The 21,539-nt window shown below is 41.8% G+C and overlaps 1 protein-coding gene across 8 annotated transcripts in view; it reads left to right on the top strand.

Moving 5' to 3' along the window:
- PLXNB2 (plexin B2) overlaps positions 1-21,539 on the top strand; it is a 258,670-nt gene that overhangs the window by 132,601 nt on the left and 104,530 nt on the right. For all 8 annotated transcript variants that reach the window (XM_086747090.1, XM_086747126.1, XM_086747101.1 and 5 more), the window contains one exon: positions 9,951-10,019. In XM_086747090.1, the coding sequence (XP_086603216.1) occupies positions 10,018-10,019 (2 nt within the window). In that variant the 5' untranslated portion in view covers positions 9,951-10,017. The remainder of the gene's footprint in view (positions 1-9,950; positions 10,020-21,539) is intronic.

Genomic DNA, 21,539 nt, shown 5'->3' with positions numbered 1-21,539 from the left:
GCCACCCCCAGACAGGGCATGGGGCTCTTCCCAGCCTTTCGTGGAGCCAGTTTCAGTGGCTTTAATTACATCTGCGGTTTGGATCGCTTTGCTTGGCCATTAAAATCTATTTCACAAAGAGTAGTATTGAAACAAGCAAGGAATATTTGTGGCAGCTGTGGACTTCCTCCAGGCCTACAGGAAGAGTAAATTAGTTACTGAAAACTTGACAGTTTGTCCCGAGTGCTTAACTCTTTCCTCTCTGGAAGCTGCCTTTTCAGAGGCAAGTGACTTTAAAAGGAAATAATGTGCTGATGTGTTTTTACCACTCTCCCTCCTCTTTACGGTAGGGCTGTAATTGCAAAACCAGCCAGGAGTGATTTGTTTGAAGAGGAAGTGTGGGAACTTCCTTTATAAATATTGCCTTTCCCTTCGTGTGGATCCAAACACGGTTTCCTCCACTGGCGGAAAAAAAAAGTGCTTGAACTGAACAACAAGCACTTTTTCCTGTAGCTAGTGCCCTGTGTAAGCATGGAAGAAAGAGGTTTCATGGGGAAAAAAAAAAAAAAAGAGCAGGTTGTTAGCCAGGGAAGGAGTGAAGTTGGTTGGGCCATGGGATCAGCTGGGTTTTTGCCTGGCCATTCGCTGTCTGTGCCTGCGGCCGCAAACGTGGGCGTCCTCTCCTCAGGAGCACTGGGCAAGTTAAGGTCCTGTGGAGGGGGGGTAAAATCAGTGTTTGCAGAGCCCGCGATTACAGAACCCGCTGTGACTTGCTCTGCAGGATAGGGCAGTATCAGCCCGAGCCCAGCTCCTATCGCAGTTTGGAATGGTTTCTTTTTTTAAAAAAAAACCCAGCATGTGTATCTTTCTTATTGAAGCAGAAACAATAAGCTTGCACCCTTCCCCTAGCCTAGAAATACCTTTGAAATATTTGCAGAAGAGGGGTTCACCCACCAGAAGAGCAGCTACACCCAGGGAAGTATCCGTGCTCAGCAGCAGGTAGGTTAAGCTCAAAGGGAGCAAGTTTTAACCTGGCAGGCAAAGCTCTGCTGGATTGTTGTGCTTTTGGGGGTTTGGTTTTAGTTTTTGGTTTTGTTTTTAAAAAGGGCACAGTGTCAGCGTATGGGCTCCTTGGGTGTGCAGGCGGCCAGCTGGCCTGGCTTGCTAACATAAGTCGGTGCAGATGATGGGAATCAAGGCAGGGGGTCCAGTTCCCAGCTCTGAAGGATTCCAGATTAGGAAGACAGCTCACGGAGGAAGCAAGGGGGGCTGGGCGGGGGGGTGGGGCGAGGGGCGTGAGGCTGGTTCCCTGAGAGGCACTGAAGAGAAGAGCCCTTCTGCCTGATTTGAAGGAGGATAGTGTTCTTATATTGCTGATAATTAGGCAGAGTTGCCTTGTTCCTTGGTTTTGATGGACAAATGAGACAACCTTGGTATTTAAACTTTGATTGCTGCGATGCTTTCTGATCTGGCCAGCAAGAGGCACAGCCAGGCCGCTGTTTTATTAATGAGAAGGTTCTGATTTTTACACATTTGTCAGCGGGAAAGATGAAATTTCACTCCAGCTTCAAGTTGGGCTTTGCAGTGATTCCTTTTTGCACTTTTAGAAACAAACAAAACAAATAAAATGTGCAGTGCAATGGGCTATCCTGGGAAAAATCAGTCACTGGCAAAGTTGATCTTTCTGTCTGGGCTCTGGCAAAGCTTGCCTGGCTTGCCATGCCAGGAGCCCTCACAGCCTCTCATACTTGGTTCCAAAGGAACTGGAGTCACAGTGAGAGATAGAAGAGGAGTGAAAAAGTTAACCTTGGGTGATTTTTTTTACTTTTTAAATAAGAATTAAAAATAAAGCTTTCAGCATTCCATTCCAATTTGCTATCTCTGACTGTTCCTCCTGCACTTTCTTCTCTGTTTCATGTCTTGCAAATGCATGTCAAGCCCTACAGTGTTCAGGATAAGCTCTCCATACTTTTATGCTTCTCCTCTTGTTTTCCACACCATCCTTTGCTACTGTCTCCCTCTATCACTTATTCTCTCTCATCCATGCCACATTCCTCATTTAATGATCTTTTTTCCTTTTTCACCTTCCTACACTTAGCATTTTTTTCCTCTCCTTTTTCGCACTCCCACTGTCATACCTGCTCCTTTTTCCAATAAGGCAGGCTGCATTTTGTAATTTAGGGAGTAAACCTTCAAATTCTTATGCGAGAATTCCCACTGACTATGTGATGAAAAGACCGCAGGACTGGGCTGTAGCTTGGCAGATGTATGGTGAAAGGTAGTGAAGCCAATTTTAAAGCAGTCTTAATTACTTTGGTGGTTTGGATCGCTTTGGTTGACTATTAAAATGCATATTTGTAAGGCGAGGTGTGCACCAATGGCATTGTATAAATAATAAAGAATTTCAAGAGCTTACTATAAAAGGCTTTATAGAGGTAATATATTACTTCCAGTCCAGGGAAATGGAGGGCACTTTAAAATCAGTTTTACTAGCATGCTGTTTAAAAAACCCTTCTTTTTTTTTCTTTTTGTTTAAACTCCTCTGCAAGCCTGGGCATGTTTGAGGCTCCCAGGATCCAATTTCATGTAGTATCCTATTTCAAATCCAGGCCAGAGCGGATCGATCGAAAATCAGTGCTCTCAGAAATAAAACTGCCTGTGGAATGCCTTCAACAACATGAAGATGAAAGGGGGAATGTAATATAGCAGATACTGATTTTCTTTTTTGAGGTGGGAGGCTCTGAAGCAGGGTCCTTGGAAGTTGCACCATTTACCTTAATTGAACAGTAATGGTCGTGGGACAGTTTTTGTGAATTTTTGTGTTCTTCAGTTAGTAGTTAACAGCTGTGTTTTATGAAGTGGGGGTAGCTGATGTTGCTGGAGTTGTTTTAAGCCAAAGCAGCAGCTGTAGAGTATTTTATCGCAAGCGCAGAGCTACCTGTAAGTCTGCACATCACCAGAAGAACACAAGGTTCTTAATAATTCTTGTCAGTGAAATACTTTCTGGTATTTTGAAATTGTTGAGCTCCTTCACTACTTTGAAAACTACTGGTGAATGCAAACTAGTCTAACTGATGTGTGTTTATACTGGTGTTTACAGTCAGCACAAACGTAGACAGCAATCTGCTTCATTTTCCAATATACCTCTCTCTGTGCCTCTTCTCTTCCCTGGCCTTCAGAAGCCAAAGGAGAAGGGAAAAAAAAAAAAAAAAAAAAAAAAAAAAGAGGCTTATGTGAGAATTGAGAACAAGGGGAAACAGCAATATCGTTTTAGGACTTTGAAGGACTAGGAAAGTGAAGGGAAAACTGAACTTGTGAGCTTTGGGTAATTTTGAATTTTTGGTTATATAAAAATGTGACTGTGCCAGTATTACATTGAATTCCTGGAAAAACTGGGAGTAAACTTTGTCCTACTGTGTAGCAGTGGTCTCTCTCCTGTCACCAGTGCTAGGTGGTGCTCGTAATGTGAGGAGCATCTTGCAAGCCTGGGAGACCACCAGATTGCACAAATGGGCCCATTGTGTGGAGACGGTGTGTCACAGTGGCTGACCTTGGCCCTGTCTGCTGTCAGAGCAAAGGGGAGAGGCTTCAGAGAAAAGTTCGGTGTCCTCACGTGCTGAAAAAGTGCTGTCTAACACCAGCTGGGAGAGTAACAGTAAGCACAAAGAACATTTGAATTTATTTTACACTCTCCCCCTTGGACAATAAAGGCTTGTCAGTTTGGGACCTTGAGCGTGGTACGCTCTTCAAAGGTAGATACATACAAATGTGTTTTAACTGAGCCAGGCTAGTTAAATACATAGGCTCATCAAAGAGGAAGTGTGAATGGTTTCTGGCTTTGCATGAGAGCATGTTGGTTACTCCTGTAGCCTTTTCGTGTGTGCAGTAATGCACACATGCGCGTTCAGGACAGCAGTTCCAGCCTTGTAGAAACTCACTTCAGTGACCGTAGGATATCACCTTTGGTCTCCCAAAGTAGCACGTGTTTGGTTAACTACTTGATGATTAACCTTCAACTAGAATGAAAGTGGCAAGTGTTTACTTAATAGTCAGAGATTGGGTTCCTGCTTGCAGGCAGCCTTTTTTTACTGGGGAAGCCGTGTGAATTAGAAATGAAAGATCTGCCTCGGCAACTTTCCGAGAAGTCCACTCTGGTCTCATGACAGATGTGGAAAAAGCAAAGTGCTGCTTGATGAAAAGGCTAGTGAGATGGCTATTTAAAGTCTACATTTTATCATCCTAAGGACTGAAAAGACCCTGCTAAGCTACTAAAGAGAGGTCCTTTACGGTCTTTCTATGTTTATGCAGAGTATATCAGAGTAAAGACACTGATGAGTTTTTCAGTAGTTTCTGAATCTTTTTTAGCCAGAGGGCACAAAATTAAAAAGAAGTTATTCCATTATATAATGAGGATATTCCCTTTAAAAAATCAGACATCTGACATGAGTGCCTGGGATGCCTCTCTAGCCAACAGTAAGAGAAAGAAACCCTGTTGCCATTGCCTTCTGAAAGAGCCTGCCTTCTTCCTTTGGCTGTACTGCCTACAGAGAAACTACCAGGTTTGATGAGACACCTCCACCAACGTGTAGACCTCCTGTACTGTGATATAAGTTACTTCTCATAGGATTCATTTTGAAACAATTTGCCAAATGGCATTTGAAAAGTCATGGACATAGACTGGAGTGTTTATTACTTTGAATTTATCACCTTAGCTCCCTGGAACTCAAGTTGGAGATAAAAAATAAAAGTATGGAGATATCTGTAATGTGTACTGGTTCGCCTAAAACATAGAAAAATTCTGATCTTCTCTGACTTGCCTGTGGTGTTGAGCTTGTCACAATAGACTAGCCAGGATCACTGCAGATGTGTTTAAACTAAAGACAACCTGGAGTTCATTTTTACATCCGATTTGGAAAGTTTCATTTTCATGACAGAAAAAATGTACAACCATTACTGTACTAAAAGTCTGCCTCTCCTGTTTGCTATTTTAGCATTCACAGGTAACTAATATAGTTAAAATTACTGTGTTGAATGGCTTTTATGAAATGAGTTTAGGAAAACAGTGTTCAGTTTGCAGCCAAAAAACCCACGAGTTGCCCTGGCCATCCCAAGTGTGTACCAGTAAAATTCTTTGTGTTACAGCTTGTTATCAGGAATCATGTTTATGCCTCATAGTTGAGGATCTTTCTAAAATAGCTTGTTCTGCAAAGGCTTAGAACTTATGGTTATCCTTGGTTTCCTTTCTTGGTATCCTTATTCTGTAAAGTTACCAAGCTAAATATGATATTGGAAGATAAGGAAGTGAGGTTTAAGAGTTTCTCAAATAGCCTTTGGGAAACTGGGGCTGCTTCTCTGTTGCTTTGCATTGGATTAAATCCTTATGCTGAGCAGCCAGGCAGCTTGACACGCATGGATCAGCATTTGGTGCTGGCTCAGCACCTTGCTGGTCAGAGAGGAGCTCTGTTGGTTTTGTCCGTGATGAGGCAGGGAGCAATTTTGGCCAGTATCAATTGTAAGATTTGATAAATGGCAGTCTGAAGAGGCTGGAAAAAGTGCTACTCGCCACTCCTGCACGGATGCTTGCTTCGATTCTTGCCCTAATACGTGAGGTGCAGGATCTCAGCCTGTTGGCAGTTCCTGGGGGAGTAGTGTTCTTGCTCTTTGATCTTTGAGGTGAAATACTGTTGAAAGAACAGGTAGGATTTCTAGGCTGGTCAGAAGGGACAGCAGAGAAACAAGTACTTTGTGGTTAGTGTGTTTAGTTCTGTAGTTACGAAATCTCTCTGGAAAAGTCTATAAAGAGATAAACTATTTAGTCTCCATAGACTAAAGTGAAGGATATTCAGAAAGGATAAAGGAGCACAGATTACTGAGTTTCAGTTTTGGGCTATGCTGCTCTTTATTCTTGTAGTGTATCTGTAAAACTCAGATTTTAGTCTGAGACTTTTAAATTTTAAGAACAGGAAACCAGCCTGTGTAGTGGGTTTTTTTTGTTGTGTTTTTTTTTTTCCTGCAAACTACAGGAAGAGCTGAGTGAAAGCAGTTGTTCTTTTGAGGTATATCTGACAATATTAAACACTTCTATTATTATTTTAATATTCTGTTCATTTTTGCATAGGGTAGGTCAAGGTCTTTTCATAGTGCATAAAATTGAGGTCAAAAGGATATGGGATTGACTGGAAATCAAAGAAGGAAAAAAAAAAGTTTAAGCAGTATCAGATATAAGTGTATTGAAGGTGGAAGAATGTTGAGCAGCTTCAAGACAACAAGGATACTAAGCCCAAGGCAGCCAAGCAGAGGAGACAGAAAGGAAGTCAGTAATAAAACTCTGGAGTTCATGTGCTAGAAGTGGAGCGGGTGTCTCTGAGTTCAAGGAGGTGGAGAGGGCAAAATGGAGATGACCAAGAGCGACATAAGCTGGAGAGCTGAAGATGAGGGAAAATACAGATTTGGCCAGATATTTGAGTGTAGTATTGCAATACAGAGTTAATTAGAGGTGTAAACACACTGCAATGTTTAGAGTCTTAAACTGACATTTGGTATCACCCTAAAGTTTTTAATAGTAAATTCTGTATCCTATTTCCATATGGACATGATCTCAGAGTCATAAGGTAGACTTCTCAGCACTGAAATGTGAAGATCCGTTTTCAAAATTAAGCTCAAAAAAGCAGTATGTAGTGTTATCCTACATACTCTGTCCTGTTGAGTGCACTGCGCTTGTTAGCTCAACAGCCAAATAAAAGTTCCACGGATGTATACAAGCCGATATGAAAAATATCTGCTCCATATGTTACATATAGCTGAAGGCTCGGGAGAATAAAGTCTGTGTCTGGGAACCGGATAGTGTAACTTTTTATCCCTGACCCAGTGCCTGCCCTTTCTAACAAACAAACAAAAGCCTCCCTCAAAGAAATGTGGTTTATGATCTGTTTTTAGCTCTAGAAGCAAATGGAAAAAAACACACTCAATATGTTTTTACTCCTACATATAACAATATCGGCTTTTGGTACCACAGGACAAGTGCTGTGTTTTGTTCCTTGCAGCTTTCAGAAACCACGAACACTCTTGGCAGCCACAGTACTGGGGCAGTGCATTGTCCGTTTGCAAAATTTTGCACTTGGATGCAACTGATAAGCATGAGTTTATAATCTTTTTGAAATGATGGTATCTGAGATGTTCACCCTACATACAGAGGCGCAGCTGCCTGATGAGGGAGTGGATGCTTGCAGGATGGGGAGGTTGTTTACAGTTGTCCTGTCTCTGCTGGGTTATTGTCCTGTCCTGCTGGTCTTAACTGCATGACATGTCCATGATGGTCTTCGTCCTGTTGTCCTAAAGGAGTATTTTTATTTGAAAGGCAGAAATTGTGTCATATGAAAGGTGGGAGTGGGCAAGTTCTTTCACACTGGGATGAAACAGGATAAGACCTAAATGTAGTCTAATGGCAGTAATCTCCCTGCTGTCCTCTGCAGGTTATGGTGGGGAGAGGGATTCTTCTCCAAAAAGCAGCTCAGGGAAGATTGATTTCTCCTCCAGAAGGTCATCCATGGCAGGACCCTCTAGGTCAAGCCAGTGGAGAGAGAAGAAACGTGAAAATCAACCTTGTTAGACTGAAGTTAGCTTGTGTGAGCATCCCCCTACCCACTTGCTCTGTGCTTGTGGTTTCTGTCCGCTTTAAAGAATAACTCCCCTGTGTCATTTAAGTACTTTTACCTTCGGGTCAGTCTGCAAGAGCCTCCACCTGTCAGAGGACCTGTGATAGCGATGTGTATTTTAATTCCTTTAGTTCAAGCAGTCTGTTTTGACTGACCAGCTAGCCAAACTCATACCATGAAAGACCAGTTCCTTGTGGTGTTCAGTGTAAGATACTGAAAAAGAGCTGTTGTGCTATGAGCAGGAGGTAAAAGGGAAAAAAAACAAAACAAAACCAAACCAGGAAGCCTTGCAGCAGATGGTACCACCTGTGTCCATCTAAACCTAGCCAAAGCAGCGTGCCATTTGAGTGGAGAAACCTGGAAATCTGGTGACTCAGTCTGAATAAATAGGGAGACAGTGAGTGAGATTTCTGGCTCGTGTCCCAAGCCTCTTATGAAAAAGGCTTCCTATTTTATAGCACAGAAAATTGAGTACAGTTTGGTAGCATGATTCTCTGGCACAGCTGATTATTAACTACAGACTAAAATGCCTGGTGTAGCCATGTGAGAACTGACACAGAAGTAGTCCGATGACTCTCTGCCAGTTCCAGGGTTATGGTTGAACCTGTCTTCCCAATAAATAAATTTGTGATGTTATTATCAGGGGATATACCTTTACTAGTGGGAGTATAACTCCTGGAAACAACAGTCAGGGCTGACAGCATTCGATTCCTTTTCCAGGCTCAGACAAGTACTAATTTCCACACACTCCAGTTGTTGCGTCTGCAGAGGTGAGGTGTGAACCAACTGTGCCTAAATCACCATTCAGCAATGTTTGCAAAAATACTGTAAAGGAGAGAAGCACCATGGACATATAAAGGGAACTCCTCTGCGGGATGAAGTCTTGTTTGCTTGCTGACTACCTCCACCTCCTTCCTTCTTGGCTGTTGTTGACAGTATCATGATCTTTCACATCCCATTGTACTTTTACTTTATACGCTTAAGTTGCACCAGATCTGTTTTTCCCTTTGTTAGTAAGACATAGGAAGAAATCTACCCTTTTCTTTGGTCCTAAAGTCTAAAATTAATTTTTTTTGTCTCTCTCTTGGGTTGACTGCTTTACTTACACTCGCCTCCTACGACTTCCCTTAGTCCCAGTCCAAGCCTGGGCTCTCCAGTTAGGCCATATCATCCAGCTATGGTCTAAATATCTCACCCGGCTGCTCTCCCATGTGCTTTATCTCACGATTTTGCTGAGCATCCTCCCCCTGGTAAGGGTGCAGGTTCCCTCAAACAGCTTTTCCCTAGGAAAAGATGATGAATGTACCTAAGTCTTAAAGAACGTGTTACCACAGTGACTAGATATGAGGAATGCAAACAAAAATTAAATCCCATCAAACACTAAGAAAATAAACTTAGTTTAGTACTGGGCAGCCTCCAGGAACATGAAGGGAAAATAAAAACCCTGCTGATGTTTGTGTCTTATCTCCCAGGGGAGCCAGTGTTACGCAAGTCTCAAAGACAGGTTCAGCTGAGATGAGATGGCTTTGGAGAAAGGGTGGTGGATTTTGCTAGGTGTTCGAGTCCCTCTGCCCTGGGAGCTGCCATGCTGTGATCTTGTCGTGTGTGTGTCGTCATTCACTGCAAATTGTTTGAGGGGGCATCACGTGCTTTGCTAAAAAGTAACTGAGAGATTACTGTGTGTAAGAAACAGGTTGGGGCATTTAGCACTCACTATGGCTATTAACTGAGATATTTTTTTGAGGACAGTTGTCATCTTCACATTTATGTTGAACAATCTACATGAACCCTTTTTTATCACATTTTGGCATATACAGTGATGTCAAACAGTATCAGATAGTATTTTATCCTTCCCTAGAGGGACAGACACTGTTTCTCTTCCATTCTTAAATGTTTGATCGTGAGAGGTGCTGAGTACTGCCATTGATAAGAGCGTGTTCAAGCTCTAGCTAGAGGAGTGCCAAATCATACAATTCCCCCTCTGTAATGCCAGGCATTCTTTCTGGTGATATATCACTTGAGCTCTCAGTTCTTCAGTAATTAGTTGTACATCTGTGAGCAACTGTCCATCTGATTTATTATCTAAGCAGCTATTGAAATACAGAACGTTGCCCCATTTAGCCTCAGGATTGAAAGTTATGGTGCACTAAAGTTGTGTTTAAAATGTAATAAAATTGACTATATATAAACAAATTACAAGTTTATGGGCCACTATAGATGATATTAAATCAGTATTTCAAAGTTCATAAATTTAAGGTGATTGAGCATAGCTTAACGCATATGACTTATTTTCAATTGCTACCTTCTTTTATTTAGTAAGAAGATTAAACACTGTCCTGGAAAATAACTTGATTGTAGTGAAGAAGACTTGGCAGAAAAGTGAATGTAAGTATTTCACAGCACGTGTCAATTATTTCTGTTTGCAAACCATTGACATTGGTGGTACTATGAATCATGCTAAATTGGCACCCTAATTTGCCAAAAAGACCACTTTCGTATAGCGAGAATGCTGGATCTGATCATTGTGCCTATGTGTGTGAGGTATAAAATGTCTATTACGTGGCTTTCAGTATGAGTCTGGAGGCTAATACGTATCTAAATGCTTTTAACAGGGCCATGTGCTATTAGTTATTTGCATGCTTATGAACTGTTTGCAAGAAAAATGTCAACATGAAGTTGTCACTACATGCCCTTAAAATGAAAAAGAAAAAACCAAACAAACAAAAAAAACCAAACCACTACCCATGTATAAATACCCGTGGGGATCCTTAAATTCTGTAATGTGGACATACTTTCCATTTCCAGAGGAATTTAGTCTAACTTGGAATAATGCAGCCAGTATGTCGTATTTTTCCGTGTACTTGCCCCAAAGATCTGAGCTTATAGTAGAAGATGATTGCAGTATAGATTGGCAATTCAATTTAGAGTGAAATACAGTGGCTGCAAGTTCCAGGCTAAGTGCATCATTGCTCACTTGAGGTCACTTTTTCAAACCTGGAGTCAATAGTTCTCTAACAATAAGAGCTTTGGTTCATTTTCTAGATCCTTTTGAAACTGTTACTTTGCTGGTGAATACCCCTTTATTTTTCTTAAAGTACTTGCTTTCCCTAGCTGTATTTCATGATAATGTGAACTCCCTGTGTGTGTGAACATGTGTATATGTACCTACGTATGTGTGTGTGAAGCAAAGCCGTGTCTCTGCAGGTCACACCCTGGGAGGCATTGAGTGGCTCTGGTGTGCAGGGCAGTGGTAGTCATGAACTTCTAGCTGCCACGGATTCATTCCAGTATTTCTTCATATTACATTTTTCCCACGATTTCACCTTCCATTTCCCAGAGCCTGCTTGATGAGTTTGGAAGCAGTCAACTCAGCCTTTCCAAATGCTGGATAAAGTACATAATTCCTTATTTAGATATCAAATAGGATAGTGATCTTGTCTTAAACATCTAACAAGCTGGGACAGTTTTGATTTTAGCCTTTGGGATTTTATAAACTTGTCTTCTAAAATTACTAACTGACCAATAGTACTGAAACAGTGAAATACTGCAGGAACACCGTGAAATGGTGTCTGGTTTATATAGAGTTGTCAACTGATACGGGGTTGCTTGAAATGAAGATTCTCGGATTTGACAGCGTTGTACCTGAGCTAAAGATTTACTGACTAGGCTGTGCATTGACTCTCTATATTACTGGTATCTGACCCAGTTTGAAACCTGTATGGGTTTATAAGATATAAAATCAGATCCTTAAAACTTTCCAGTGTGTATTGAACAAAACAAAATAAAGTTTGAAGGAATTTACTGGGACCAGTCACTTTAGTTGGTTCAGAGACCAGTTCAGTGCATCTCAAGTGAGATTGCTGGGGCCAGTGGCTCGGGCCACTTCTTGAACATCTCCACGTGTGTGTGATGAGTTTGTACAAGTAAAAGTTTTTCTTGAGTTACTTTCATGTTGTTCTCACCAACTTGATCGTCAACTAATTCTCCTGGGAAACTGGCAAAGAGGTACTGTTATCTTCACTTCCCATTTTTTATTAATTAAGCAGAATAATGGGTTTTTTTTTTGTTTGTAGTTTAAGTGCCTTTGTAGCAGGAAAGCACCGTTTGAGTATGAGTTGAATTGTAAAAGATATCTGCCAAATTAAAATTAAAAGGTCGTTTCATATATGTATGTATCTGAAAACAAATAAAGACATGAAGTAGAGCTGTATCTCAGGAAGTTGAGTAGTAGACTATTGATAACGTGATTATTAGCTGGTCATGAAACTGTCAGAGGAATAAAAAGATCCTTGTGGAGACATAGATACTAGCACTTTGTCCTTGATATAAAAATAAATATGATCTCCAATAGATGTTATTTTTCTGATATGTTAATTTTGTGCATGTGTAGACTGAGCTCCTAAATGGAAACCACCTTCTTGGTATGGCTCTTGCAGCTATTGGATGTTAAAATTATAGGTTTATCCTTCTAAAGTTGAATAATTTTAAAAAACTGATTGGCCTCACATTGTCTGGGATTTTTGCAGTAACACCAACTTAACAATTTTATGTAAAGAGGAGAAAATATCTTTTCATACTACTTTTGGATTTGTATCACGGAAGTGGCTGTGGAGCCATTCTCATATAAAGCAGAGCCCAAGAGAGAGAACAAAGCACTTAACAAGAACCAAGAGCAGCAGTGGCTTTACCTGCCGTCGCTCAAACCAGAGGCAGAGCCCTTAAACTCTGAAATCCAGCACCTTGTCTTGCACTCATCCATTTTGATGCGTAGCACCTCCAGGGATGTTTATTAACATTTTTCGTTTTAGTCAAAATTGAAAATTAAATCTGAAACTTGGATTTGAATACATTGTAATGGTTTGGTAGGGTAGCTGGTAGGATTTTGGCTTTGGTTGCCCATAAAGCCAGAAAGTGGAAGAAACTTGCAGAAACTTCTTTTTCCTCATTCTCTTCCAATGAACTTCTGGACTGACCTTTCATAGAGCTGAAAGCCAAAATTGAGATGCTGGTGGAATCCAGTGAAATGGTGGTTTGCTGTGTTTCTTCACCTGGTGAAGAGGAGAGAGGAGACAGGGAGAGTGATTCCTCCCTGTGCCCCCCCCCCCCCCCCCCCCTTAAAAAAGATAAAGTAGGAAAAGGCTGGTAAAAAAAATGTAAAATGTACCTGAGGGGATGAGAAGCTGCTAATTGTGTTGCATTAGGCTGATGATACATCAAAATAATCTTGAGGCAGTGACTGCAAGGAGAAGGAAGGGGAGTGTGCACCTTAGGGAAGAGGAGCAGGCACCATCAGGTGGAGCACGGGCAGGAAAGTGCATGGGGTGGGGGGAAGAACACCCAGCGCTAATTACCTACCAGAAATAGGTTCTGGCTGCTCATCTTGTAATCTGAGATCCCTGGAACAAGTTCTTAATGTAGCATTGAGAGTTTTGTTCACTGTTCTCAACAGTATTTCTTATGTGAAATGTGTACACTGTCACCATAAATAGCCCCATTCAAACACCCTTGTGAAGGGTGAGGACCACGTTGTGTTGTGTGCTTGCTGGTAGGCAAGTTCTTTCTGGAAAGTCTATGGAGATGCCTTTTAGACTTCTAGTAGTTGCTCAAAAATAGTGCCCATCCCCAAAACATCCACCTTAATTTCAGTATCCATCTGGGTATTGTAAAATTAATTGTTGTTTATGAGAACTTAGCTCCTGATTCATGAATGCTATAAATAATTCTCAGCAGCCTTTGGATAGCATGGTAAATAAGGCAAAGAGCCACACTGGATAATGAGAAGAAGAATAAATATTGAAGAGTTCCTAGTTCATTAACTGATGTCTGTGTTGTGCATGAAATGAGGCAGGGGAAGAGGGGAAAAAGTCTCCCATCATAGAGACTGTCGTGAAGGTTTCGCGTAAGGAGCTTTAGTTCTGGTGTTTTCTAGATATGACAATCAATCAGACGCATCCCCAGAATCACCTCTAAGGCTCATCTTTAGAACCATAGGACTTAAGTCACTGAAATATCAGGTAACATTTGTTCAGTATCTTCTACATGTCTTGGGCAGTGGGTGAGAACGAGAGGTGGGCTTTGCAAAATGTTCTCACAGAATTTCTGCTGTCATCAGCCTGAGACCCTAAAGGGCGCTTGCAGGAACTACGCAGGGGTTGCATTTATCTTCATGTCTGTACTTTCTGGCATCTCTTCCACTACCTGTGTCCCATCTATTTTTTTCTTTCCCTTTGGCTCCATGTTCCCTGTGTTGCCTGACTGACAGTAAGGAAAAATACTACGGCTTCAGGGGAGATGATGTCTGTACTACCAGCACGAGTAGCCTGTCACGCCAGGTCAGGCTGTAACCACCAGCAGTAACAACCACAGGAAAGCTCTACCTAATGATCTCTCTGGGGTGTGCAGAACAGCTTATTTGGAGACTTATGCTGCTGTTTTCCCATATGCTATCAAGTACAATCTTTTATTCGCTTCTAATCTGGGTTTATAGTCACTGGGCCATGTAAAGGCCAAATGTCTTGCCTTTTCGGCTTTGCGACAGGAGTGCCCATGGTGAAAGTCCTGCCCTCACTATTGAGCGTCGCGCAGCTGGGAGAGAGCTGGCTCCGCAGGCAAGCCTTGGCTCTCTGTTTTTCTCTGACAGCAGCCTGCATGGGTGACCCATCTAACAAAAGCATCGTGCAGCTTTGGGTGTATTTTATTCACTGGCTGCAGAGGACAATGTAATGGAGTTTTGCCCATTTGTTGGCATCTTTCCCTCTATGGTGAAGTGAGGCCATGCTTCACCAGTAGATGCAGTTCTTGAATATCTGCAACATGTTAGGAGCTTCTCATACTTCACTTTGAGATCTGCCTTGTAAAAAATAGTAGTAGGTTAGTTATAAAAAGGTGTTTTAGTGGGGCGCAATGTTCAGTAACATCTAAACTAAATCTACAGGTCTGGCTACAGGACCCACAGGAGAAAAGATTCTTGCAACAAAGCGCAGCTTTTTATTTAGAGGTGTCCATTCATCTTCCTTGAAACATAGATCCACGTGTCAGTCTGTCTTTCTCATATTTCTCCAAAATAATCTCCTGGGGAATATGTAGAAAAACGAACAGTAGATTCTTTACTATTTTAGGAGAGGAATGGAAACAAATTCAGCTTCAAAATACTAGCTGTTTTAAATGCAAAATAATCCTTCTTTCATTAATATTTGGCAAAGCATTTTAAAGATCAAAGTGTCAATATTAGTTAATTCTCATGACACACTTGTCAGGTAAGTAAAAATTATATCCGTTTATAGCCCAGGAAGCTGAAATACTGTCTAACATCAGCATTTTCACTCTTGCTACCTAGTTCATTTACTGAAATAACTAGTCTGATTTTCCAAGGTTCTGCATATTCTTAGTTGTCCTAAATTGTACTTGGAGCTTGAGAGTATTCACAGTTTTGAAACTCAGTGCAAGTATTTTGGTACAGAAACATGAGAATGGCAGCTGAACCTGAGGCATCCACACTTAAAGCTTTTTCCAAACTTAAGCATCCCTAAAATGTCCAGACCTGGAACTTGCATATTGTTGATTCCCAAGCTGGACTCAGGTTCCTGCACTGCCCAGCTGTCATAGCTTGGGGCAAAGAGTTGTTTCTCAGTGGAGTTGCAAAAGGTGTGAGGTATAGATGGGCTTGGGAGGGTCAGTCTTTAGAGATTTTTTTTGCAGGAAGGTTTGTATAGGAAGAGTGTTTAGAGAGGGAGAGGGGTGCTTGAATTGGAAGAGAAACGGTGTGTGATGGCAGTTAATTTTTCTACCTCCTGCTGTTTCTTCTAGTAGAGATGTAGGTTACCTTGTTATTTCTGTCATGGCTCTTTCTCCTTTTGTTACAGCAGCAGCAGAGTGGTGTAATTGGGCTGGAGGACAAATTTTTTGCTGCCCTGTTGAGCAATGACCGAAAAGGAGAGAGGATTTTGAATGAGTGCTGTCTCCCCTTCAGTATGCAGTGCAGCTTGTTTCCAAGTGGTGTTTTAGTTGGAGCAGTGGTGGTTTTCAAGTGCCTCGCTTTGTCTGTGCAAACAGTTTTTTGTAACCTGTTTGCCTCGTTTGGTGTGGCAATGCCCAGCCCTGAATATGGCACAAAACTTAAGGATGGCGTCACTCTGTCCCAGTCTGTTCTCCCTCTTGCAGGAGCAGGTGGGAACGGACAAAATCCCAGCCAAAGGCAGTCGAGGGGTTGGCACTTAAAGGAAGGAGAAGCCTAGGCTACAAAAAGGGATCGCAAGGGATTGAACAGCCTGGAGCTGGCGTGCATGGCTGCTGAATAAGGAGTTGGAATTGTTTGGCTTTCAAATTCAGAGGACTTGTTTGCTGTCTTGCCCCTGCTTAAAGTGAATGAGCCCTACTGCTAATAACAAAGCCCAAAACAGAGGAGTGAAGGATTAAACCCAGAAAATGATGACTCACCCTCCCCTCTCCCCCTCCCCAGTTTCAGTCCCCGCTAAACCACTTTACCTCACCAAAGCCCTGGTGGCTTTTCGTTTATAAATAGTCATGTGTTTGAAATGTTAAACGTGTAGGCAGGGATTAAAAGGATATGTGATGCTACAGCGTTAAAACAGTGCAGACTTCTGTGAGGGAATTGTGAAGCAAAATTAAAACGTGGTTATTTTTGGCAAGGGCTGCTGCATCCTGGGGAGATCAAGAGAAATCAAAAAGCAGTTTACCCAAGCCTAGTGAAACCAAATAGAAAAGCTGGGTGAAGTGAAATAGGGGTTTGCATCAGTTCTTTGTCCTACTAAAGCCAAATCTGAAGTTTTGGGGTTATCTCAGTTTTTGAGGAATGCAGAAAGGAAATTTCTGTTAAAGGTACCAACCTAAACTATCCTCCTTTTCCTCCTGTAAATGTTAGTGAATACAACTGCTTGGTTATCATCCATGTTGTAACAGGTTTCTTCCTTCTCCTAATCCACAGTGGGACTGAGAGGTGGATAACACCTGTTACCCTCTCAACACTCTCAACTCTGTGTCAGCCCACAGGTTTTTATAGAATAAGCAGGTTGTGATGCCCGTTTGGGGTATTACTCTGTATTCTCACAGAAGTGAGAACAGTGGCACCAGGTTTCTTGTTGTGTCTGGCAGCAAAAATTGAGAATTTTCCCCTCTTAGAAAAAGAAAAGTATTACAGACTTACAGGGAACTCTTGCAAGTCGGTTGTCAGCATTGAATGAGTCCTTTCATGGGACTGCTGATGTTGGAGTCTGTGAAATCAGCCTTCTCACCCCTCTTCTTTTTAATTTTAGGTAAGTGAATGATACCAGTGTGAACAGGCACAGATAAGGGCACTGTTCTGCTGCTTTTCTTCGTGATCTTGCTGCTGTTGTCTGCCTGTTGGTGCAGGGGAAGCATCTGAATGCTGTGTCCGTAGCAACTGTGCAATTACCAATGAACAGACTATTTTAGGAAGCCTCATTCACTTCAGGTCTAATTAATTTCTGAGACACCTCCAAGCCTACAGAACCCAGGGAGTGGGACTTCGGGGAGGATTTCCTTGGGGGAGGCAGGGCAGTGCTGCATCGCCCCCTCCACCCCCCGCAGCCCTTCTGCCCCACAGCTCCCTTCTGCCCGGCAGGCTTGAGTAGTGGCCCCTGCTGCTCCCAGCTCCCTGCACGGGGCTTTCAGACCAGAGCTGGGCTTCTGCAGAAGCCCATTTGAAGCCTTTGTGCTTCTGATCCCCCTGGGCTTGGTGCAGGAACAGCCTGGCTGCAGGGACGTTGCAGGTCTCTCCATACCTAGCAGTCCAAGTGGTACGTGCAGGACTTCTGTTCCATTCCTGCCCCGCATCCTCTTGTTGTATAGAATCATAGAATGGTTTGGGTTGGAAGGGACCTTCAAAGGTCATCTAGTCCAACTCCCCTGCAAGGAGCAGGGACATCCCCAACCAGATCAGGTTGCTCAGAGCCTCATCCAACCTGGCCTTGAATGTTTCCAGGGACAGGGCATCCACCACCTTTCTGGGCAACCTGTTCCAGTGTTCTACAACTCGCATTGTAAAAAAATTTTTCCTAATATCCAATCTAAATCTACCTCCCTCTATTTTAAAACCATTACCCCTCGGTCCTATCACAACAGGCCCTGCTGAAGAGTTTTTCCCCATCTTTATTATGATCTTGTTCAAGCAATTGTCTTAGGTGAACTGGTATGTCACGTTGCTAAATGGAAACAGTTTGCATTAATGTGTTGATTTGTATGGAATATGCCACCTCCAGTGCTTTTAACCTTTGCTGTTACTTTTGTGCTAGCAAACATGAAAAAAATGCCTTGTGCTCTTAGGGTGTTACTTTTAAAATGCGATTTATATGAACCTGCTTAGAAGCTCAACTTGTGATCTTGTTTTGTTTTTCTCCCTGCTTTAATGCATTTAAATGTTGAGAAAAATCTCTATAATAATCTGTAGTTCAATTAATGTTATATTTAATTAAAGGATTTAACGAGGATAAAAGTAAGAATTAAATACTTGTCTGCTTAATAGTTTTTTTAGGGCTAAATTCAAGGCAAGCCTGAGCCTTGTTTGATTCAGTTAATACAATACATGGAAAAGACATTATATTTGAAAATAGCTGCTCCTTTCGACATCTAGACAATATTCTAGTGTCCTGTTACTGCAGCACTCAATTTGATCAAGCACAATGTCATGAAGTAGTGTCAGGACGTAAAAATACCTAGGTTTTAGGTACAGAATTTCTTATTACCAGTCAGTAAGCCAATGACTTCATGAACAGAAGTCTTCTAGGGATGCATAAAATACAACCTTGTTTATCCCTGCTGGTTTTACTTAAAATTGCATCAGTTTAATGTGTGACTAGTTAAATGAATTGTATTAAATTACAGTTCCTGGGAACTTCTGAGTTTGCGAAACATTGTAACACTCATGTTTATACACAGCTAGTGTTTTCTTTAAAATGTGTCTGGAAATTTCCAGACAACTGAAAGGACTTGACACAGTTTTCTTCAAAGCTAGACCTATCTTTTCAAACAGCATTTTTTTTAGAGCTTCGTTTTTTGTTTTTTGGGGTTTTTTTAACCTAGAGGAAGAATGATGGTGCTGATTGCACTGAGGAGGCAAAAGGTGTGCGTCGCTTTGAGAGCTCTGGATGGTCATTTTTCATACGTAAACACAGAGCTGTGTTTATTTCTTAAAAAAAAAAAAATTCCCCTCCTATGGAAACGATGACATCACAAATCATAGTACTCGTTATGGTCAATGTTACCGGGTTTTATACTGTGGCACCCTCTTCTTACTTTCCTTTCTTGAGGTGTTTTCTGCCGAGATCCTCTTACTGCAAGTCAGAGAAGTCCTGAGGACACTGCAAGAGATGTTTGGGGACCCTCGCTGAGAACATAAAGCTGGGTCACGGTTTTGACTTTGACATCCTCTGCATCAGTTCCACATCCAAGAATGTCCACCATAGGCCTCTAGCTTTTTGGCTCTCTGGGGTACTAGAGGGGAAAAAACGGTCAAAATACTCTTTCCATTGTAATGAGCAGAAACATACAGAATAGTTGATGTCGGGGTGGTGGAGCAGATTTCTGAAGCCCTTTAGCACTTCTTACAGCCAGCATCTTTAGAAAGCATGAGCTGTTTCATTCTGTATAGGAGAAACTTGCCAGAACTAGTTTGATCTCTGCTCTGCGGTGGAATTGTTTGCCAGTGCTTCATCAGAAGTATCCAGAAATAGAATGACTCGAGAGGTCTGCTTGGCCATAAAGCCAAGGAGATCCTGGTCAAAGGCCAGGATGGTGCTACGAAGAAAAGGTGCGTATGGTCAGTAACCCAGGGATGAGCTGACTCGTTGCCTTCCTAGGTTTTTCATACCCTTGGGTGAACTCAAATCAGACCATCCATCCATATGTGAGTTCTGTGATTGACTTGAAAGAGATATTGAATAGCATTTGTTGATAGCGGTCCAAGCTGCAGGATATGGCTTTTATCTGATGTATAAATATTTGTGATGCTACCCTGGGTTTTCTTTGCAGGATGTATATGTTTCCTCCTTGAGCTGCAACACATGGGAGTGTTCTACCTGTTTGCATTATTTCAGATGTTGCTAAAGGAGCTCTGTGCAGAGAAGTTATCTCTCCTAAGGGAGGTATATATGAGCAAAGGTTTTACAGCTGGGGGGCAAGTTATGCTGAGAGAAATTGTTCTTTGAAAATATGTTTTTGAAGTATATATAGGACCAGGAGGAAAAGAACAAGTAAATTATGTCCATGCAGAATGGAAACAAAAAACTAAAGAAAGGAAAATGTTCCAAATACATCTATTTTGCACAACTTGAGCAAAATTGAATATGCTAACTTTATTGTAAGAAAATGCAATACCCTGAAAATAGTAATCTTTTGCAAAAGCAGGCATTTATTCTCACAAAATAATATTGAGCGGAGATAACACCCTCTCCCAGCAAGCCTGTCTGTTGTCTTTGACAAGGTGAGGGGCAGTGTTTCTTTCTCCGGTTATAGGAAACCTACTGGAGATATTTTACTTAAGTTGTTTCAGGGCATGTTTATACAGTCACTCTGTTGGGTACTCATCCACGCTGTTACCAAACAAGGTTGTTTGGTTCTCCTGTCTCCCCTAGCTGCTTGTTTCTGCCACTTCCGTGGGTGGCTTAAGTATGGATGTATCCAAACCTCAAGCCTAAGCAAGAGCTGAAAACTAACCTGGCCAGGAGCTGAAAAATGGGTAGCTCCTGCTGGAGCAGCTCTATGAGTGTCTTCTCGCCATCTCTTGATGCTGGTAGCAGCCCAAAGCAGAGACTTTCCTTTCAGAGCAAGGGACTCCTGCACTTAGAGGCAACATAGATTCTCTCTAGTGATGAACTAGGTATCAACTGATCTGCCCAGATGTTAGGCAAAGTGTAGCGTTTGCCCGAGATCTTTGTTTGAAATTAATGCCAAGACAACCTGTGGAGAGAGGGGCAAGATACTTGCTGTCAGATTCACTAGATAAAACTGAAACTATGACCTTGTGGGACAGTAGAGGAAAAAACAAGTGTCCCAAATGAGGTATTAAGCATGCTGTGATCTTCCTCCTGTGTCTGTTAAGCAGTTGACAGGAGCCTTGCCTGTGACTCCAATTGCTGAATAACTGGGGAGAGGAAAGAAAAGAGAAGGAGGGTCACATTTGATGTTTTGCGACACATGATTTTGAGACAAGCATCTCTACAGTGATGCTTTTTGTCTTGTTCTGCCAACTCCTTTACTGAAGTTGAACTACATTTATTGTCTTTGGCATTAATCTAATACATCTGACATTCTTGCAAAAGGTGAATATCTGACAGACCCTCTGTAGTTAATTCATCCCCACGCTTTTAAGATTTGTGGTATCCTTGTAAAATATTGTCATACAAGTAGTGGGTGGTAGAGTGCATGCTGTTACAGTACAGAAAATAGAGCCTTTTAAGTATGTTCCCTAAGCAGATGCACATTACTGTGTACAACTGTGTTTTCTGGAAGTGGTTGGAGTTGCACTGGGGTCTCAATTTTCCATTCACTAGCCCTGAAAAAGGCAAAAGCATCTAAGAGACGGAAATTAGTACAAATTGATCTCCTAAGTGCAAGTTTTATTAAAATCCTTGTCTCTCAGTGGGTGAGTGATCTTGATAAATTAGATTACCAAATAATTTTGTTCATGACAAGTTTGCTTTCGTTATGGATGGAATATGCAAAATAATATCTAAATAAAGACTAAGTTAAGCTGTTAAATGCTGCTTCCGGGAGTAATCAGACATTTTATGGCTTGTGCTTTGATTTGAAGGCTGTCTGTCAGCCTTCATCTTTATTTGTGTTAAATAAATCCTCTTCCCCAAAGGGATCAAGGTCTGAGCGCATAAGAACCATAATATTATGCCTACCACAATCAGTGATTTTGTAGGG

The sequence above is a fragment of the Chlamydotis macqueenii genome, chromosome 1 (genome assembly GCF_036417535.1).
Source record: "Chlamydotis macqueenii isolate bChlMac1 chromosome 1, bChlMac1.mat, whole genome shotgun sequence".
Lineage (NCBI taxonomy): Eukaryota > Metazoa > Chordata > Aves > Otidiformes > Otididae > Chlamydotis > Chlamydotis macqueenii.
The sequence above is the reverse complement of the archived record's forward strand: the minus strand, read 5'-3'. Positions and strand labels throughout refer to the sequence as shown.